General features: G+C 32.9%; 1 protein-coding gene across 1 annotated transcript in view; it reads left to right on the plus strand.

Annotated features, from left to right (window-relative positions):
• Positions 1 to 5,474, plus strand: part of LOC132547578 (von Willebrand factor D and EGF domain-containing protein-like) — a gene marked incomplete at its 5' end in the record, with an annotated part of 32,116 nt that extends 26,642 nt beyond the window's left edge. Inside the window, 6 exons of the mRNA XM_060211356.1 lie at positions 237 to 428; positions 1,231 to 1,326; positions 2,128 to 2,223; positions 3,379 to 3,474; positions 4,113 to 4,204; positions 5,343 to 5,474. Coding sequence (XP_060067339.1) covers positions 237 to 428; positions 1,231 to 1,326; positions 2,128 to 2,223; positions 3,379 to 3,474; positions 4,113 to 4,204; positions 5,343 to 5,441 — 671 coding nt within the window. The remainder of the gene's footprint in view (positions 1 to 236; positions 429 to 1,230; positions 1,327 to 2,127; positions 2,224 to 3,378; positions 3,475 to 4,112; positions 4,205 to 5,342) is intronic.
• Between the last annotated feature and the right edge of the window lie 526 nt (positions 5,475 to 6,000).

The raw sequence follows: 6,000 nt of genomic DNA on the forward strand, positions 1-6,000 counted from the left end.
ATTCGTATTTATAATATATTTTTACACGTAAAGATGCTAACTACATTTGATACACGGTATTACACTTTCTTTTGCGGTCAGTTTCAGGAATATCTCAAGAGCAATCATGATTCCTTTGTCATATTAGTATTGCAAAGCGTCTGTCTGGTGAGCACGGTTAATCAAATAAACGAATTTTCATTTTCTCTAGACATTTCCTCGAGTTTGTTGAAGATTTATGGTTCGTTTCTTTACAGCTGTATGTAATCCAACATGTCAAAATGGCGGTGCATGTCTTCCTGGTAACAAATGTCAGTGCACCCCCAACTACAAGGGTAAAGTTTGTAAAAAACCGAAATGTATGCCAAAGTGTCAAAATGGTGGGAAATGTGTGGCGCCTGGGGTGTGTAGATGTAGAGCCCGACATCGGGGACCTCGATGTGAGAATGGTAAGATAACATTTACATATATTTTAATGTTTCCTTGTGCAAAATGAAGTGAATACGTACATTGTTTCTTATTATGTCAGTATATCTTTAATTTCTATTTATCCTGGTTTCGTTTGAGAACTAGAAATAAATTCAGCTCGATTTAAATTACACATTATCGTCGGTGAATCAGAGGTTGCTTGTCCTTCAGTAACCCATGGTCTTTCAAATATCTTACTATTACAATGTCCTTTCTGCAATAAGAAAATCCGAACTTGTGAATAAGATTATCATCTAAACTCAAATTCAATAAAACAAGGGCAAAGTATGAACATAAGAAAAAATTACACAGCGACACATGAAAATGTACAAGGAGAATAAGACCAGGTGTTCCGGAAGATAAAGCGACTTCTGCTTCATCGACGGCACCCTCTATGTAAATCTTTGTGAATCCAACTATTTTTTTCAATTGAAGAAACATTTATTAATTTTGCGTTTGATTTCGTCACACAGAATGTGGAATAACAAAACAATGAATGACATATTTTTATTTCTAAGCCATTGATTATATGCAGTCTCTTGGAAAGTGAAATGTAAACACTTTCTGAGGCAATTAATAACAGAAAGGAAACGAACATTCCAGACAGTTCTAACCTAAGTACTATGCATGAGCATTAGACAATCAGTATGGTTTTTATCTGACGAATATTCGAAATTGATTCAATGACAGAATTTTTCATAGCATGTCTGAAAAAATAAAAAAAAAACCCCGAAATCGTGGCAAAACTTACCTGAACAGATATCATTAACTCATTATCAACAGCTGTATGCCGATTCCAGTGTCAAAATGGTGGTGTCTGCTCCGGATATAACCGCTGTAAATGTCCGCACGGCTATCATGGTCGGAGATGTCAATTTGGTAAGAATGAATTCCTATGCTTGTGGTATTGAGTGTTGTGACATGTTTCCATTTTTGTTTGAGAATGTTTTTTTACGATATTTTTTATCTACCGTTTTTGATACAGTAAACGTAAAATTCGTTTTACTTTATGTCTGTTTTTCTTTTGCAATTAGTGATGTTGTATAGGCTAGTCTGGTGTAACTTTTACAATCACGGCCAGTTTGTATTTTGTCCGTTATATGTGATCACATAACTACTGCAATAATCACGTTCCTTTCATTTGCGTAATGCATGCTTACGTCTGCCACGATTTCAGTAATATCAGCAATAATGTCGTGAATTTAAAGATAAACGAAATAACTTAAAGTATCAACTAAAGTATTGAGCATAATTGTCGTTTGACATCATATATACATATATATCTGTATTGCGCAGTAGATCATCATTTCGCACGTTTTGCTCTTTTGCTAGTTACGCAAAAAGGTGCGCCGAGGTTTAATGCCAAAACTGAAAAGCTATATGTGTTTATGTAATTCAATATTATGTTGAAACTTGACAAAAGGAAATGCTTCATGCAAGGCAAGAGCAATAAATGATCTTTCGCCACACAAAAGCACTGCTTTTCCTGCTCAGAGATACTTAGTATCTTAATAAGCTACCTTACGTGTGATTACTTAAATAAGTGTCGATAAGAATTAAATTGATATTTGTCATACATATTGATTAACATGTTTATTTCATTACCTGACACTGTAATAATCGCACGGTTATATTAACGTTCATCTTAAGTTTCACTAACAATACCAGCTTTTCTCACAGCGCACTGTCGGAGAGTATGCTTGCACGGGGGCCGTTGTGTGGGCGTCAATCACTGCACGTGCATTCATGGTTATACAGGACGTTTCTGTCACAGAGGTACTTAAATATAAGTGTCTTTAAAATTTTGATATTGATATGCTGTTCATTGTTATTACAATTATTGAAACGTTTTACAGCTTTTCCATTTTATGAACCATAAATTCGTTAGTTTGAAGACGGTAACCATATACCAAAGGCCATAATTTCACTGATCTATTAAAAATTAGGATTTAAAAATACAAATACGAATTACACTTAATCAAATACTGTCGCTAAACATGGACATACAGTAAAGTTAGTAAGAGTTAGTAAGGAAAAAGCAGCAATGAAGTTGCACCCACGCCTTTCTTTTGAATGCTTTATTTAAATTTTCAGCTTTAATGAAGTTAAAGGTCCAATTACTAATTTAAGTATAATCACAGTAGATGTATTAAAACTTTGGTCACACTTTATTTGCTTAACTTCATTTCAGCTTGTTGTTTCCGTCAGGCATATATGGGCTTGCTCCGTTAAATGATAGTATGATTCAACAAAACTCAGTTCATGACAGCCGTCCTATCACCCACTTTTATAACACTACAGCTTTTACATGCTGCTTTAAACACCATCACCTAAATTTTTTCAGCAAGTTAACGTCGTTATCATAATGCCTGGATAGCTCATTTGCCATTCATTTCATTCATGTACATATTTCTCACCATACATGTAACAATAGTAATTATGTTTGAATTAATCAAAGTCGTCAATATTACATAAAACCATTTTATTTTACATCTAAGATTACATATTCTGTGTAACTATATCAAAACTAGCAATAGGTATCATTTAACACAATATCGATATTCACAAACTAGTGAATCTAAACATTCCAATCACTGAAATAAACTCTGGATTTTTATATTCACCAAATAAGGTGTGTAAAGCGGTGATCTAAAAAATGTATTGATATATTTTGTTACTCAGAAATTAGTCAGGAATTATCATGTTTCTTTTCACAACTTTGTTATCGATGCTATCATAAAACAAGTTTACAATTGCATAATTAATTATCATATCGATGTACACAAACGTCATATCGAAATTTTGTTGAAAAGTTGTAATATTTAAGAATATAGAATAGGTTAAAAGCGTTATATATACTTACCAGGCATCCTTGAAAATATATAATGATATTTATGTCGATTAAGTTAAATATCGTGTTTGCTAATACAGTTCAGTGCACACGGAATTGTAATGGACGAGGGTATTGTCGGACACATGACAAATGTACGTGTAGAAGAGGATATTATGGAACTAATTGCCAATATGGTAAGTTTATTGTTATCAGCAGCATAAGCACTATTAGGGTTTGTAGGAAAATACAAGATAAGGATAACAGTTCAGCTAAGTTAGATCATATACTTAAACTGTCAAACATAAAATCAACGATGTTTTTCATTATTGTGTCAAAGTGTTTAGTGCTACATTGATACATTATCGTGTTTGTGACAATATTTGGTATTGTTAGGTAGCTATATATTTGAGACAGATATTGGCAGGATTATTCAACAGTAAACACTAATTATATCACTTCCTATATAAATCCTACAAAAGAAGCTAATTGATACATTGGACGAAATTCAGTGTAAGTAATTATACTTATAATGTCCTATAATAAACATTTTGTTCTTGCGATCACATTGGATTTACCTCAATCAACTCCGACGTGTCAAACGTTAGGTCCATAGCACCACTGATGAGTCCAAGACAAACGAAACAGCTGTATGTTGCAGTTTAATGCATTGTTTACTCTACTGTATCTAACTCTAAATATGTATTAAAATGTGCTGTTTGTTTGTGTCTTTTGTACCATATTTTATTCCATATTGATACATCTTGTAAAAACCAAAAATTATTTGCAATTGCTAAATTATATTTTATGATAAGGTGAAATATGTTTGTTCCAGCTTCATGTTGGCCCAGATGTCCCGAGGGCCGGAAATGTCCCCATCCTACCGTCTGTCGGTGCCGGAGAACCACAAATGGTCACGTTTGTCAGGTGAAAAATCTTCTTAATTATCCGCTATTTAAGTAGTAACTGCTTAAGTTGTGGGATTGCTGAATGCGTAGCGTAAATATTTGTATACCGAATGATCAGTTATTTATTATAGAATATTAAATATTATGTGTTGTATGCAGAATGTCCAAAATATTTATGTAAAACATGTCTTGGCACAGCTATAAAAAGTCTCATTTTTCTTCACCACGCCAATCTTTAAGATTAGAGATTGCTCTGTTTCGCCGTCAAAGTAACACAATGCCATTATGTTTGTATAAGAATTTATGCTACAGTATGTTACCATGCTGGTTTTGAATTAATTAGGTGGCATTTTTCAAGCATGAAATAATAAAGGAAATGAATATGTTGAGCATCACTTTCATTCATATATCTGTAAATCATCTTACAGCTTATGAACCAATATTGCAGTAAAAAACACAAAAAACAGCAAAAAATACCATAAAAATAATCGGTTGCAGTAGTATGTAACAATAATAATAAATATTGGAAAGTTAAAAATATCACTTAAGGGAGTATGATAAGCATGATAGCACTTCTAATTGAATGTATGTGTATTTGTATATATATCTTAAGTGTTAAAAGTGTCATTAAGCTTTTCATTGGTAAAGTGTTTTTGTCAGATCAGTTGCAAGAAAGCTGATTGTCATCATTTGCATGTGTATATTCTGGACTGTGCCACTATGATTTAAAACATGGCAAGCAGATTACGACAACCACAGGGACTGAAATGTAATCAGCAATGTCTACCACTTTTCAATCCCGAAGATTGTCTATACAAATTCAGAATTAGGAACTGTAGAATCTCATAAACTTCCCAGAAATGTGTTTGCTACAGAGATGATCGTTTTATAGAGGAATTATATGTTAACAATGCACCACAAATGTATTAGTTTAGGTAACTATTAGATGTACATCACCATATTAATATCAATTAAAATGCTCTTCTATCATAATATTGTTGATAGTGTTAATATTTGACGTAATATTATGAATGAATGAAATATGTTTGAACTACCATTCATTTTATTGTTATATACATGAACATGTCATACGTGTCGTAATGCTCAATTGTGTGTATTTTGTTTGACCATTTTTGTGTGTCGCATGTTGTCCCCAGTGCACAGTTCGGGCGATATACTCCTCACGATACCAACAGATACAGAACCATCCTAAAGTGACACGGAGGTTAAGCTATAGACTGAAGCTTAACAGATGAGCATTTGTCGATGATTGATATAAGGCAGTGAAGTAAGAATGAATATTCATAAAAATGATAAAACATTTTTTCTGTGTTGATTTTGCTAAAGAAGTACTTGTTACCAAGTAGATCCGCGCTCCGTTTAAACCAATATGGTCTTTCCACTTGTAGATCTATTCTTAATGTACACATTTCATTTAGAGTAAAATGATATGTTTTCATTGCTCTCGTACAATAAAGTATAAGAATTATTCAACGCTTATGACACGATTATATAATTTTGTTCTCAGCAAATGATATTATTTACTGTTACATTTGACACGACCTTTTGTCGTTATTGATAAAGTCATAGTTGGCTTTGAAGAATATGACATTCATTGTGAAGATATACCACTGATATTAAAGTCTATCGCACTGTTGATTTGACATACTGCGTTTACATTGCGTCCTACCTCAAAAAACGAAAAATTATATTTGTGTATTTTCATGATTCAAGGATCACGTGTTTGTACCATACACTGAAATCACTTGTTTAAAACCAAATATAACTCGAACTAGTGCTTGAGTAGAAGTCGGA

The sequence above is a fragment of the Ylistrum balloti genome, unplaced genomic scaffold (assembly GCF_031769215.1).
Source record: "Ylistrum balloti isolate Yb309-2 unplaced genomic scaffold, AGI_CSIRO_Ybal_v1 Utg369962, whole genome shotgun sequence".
Lineage (NCBI taxonomy): Eukaryota > Metazoa > Mollusca > Bivalvia > Pectinida > Pectinidae > Ylistrum > Ylistrum balloti.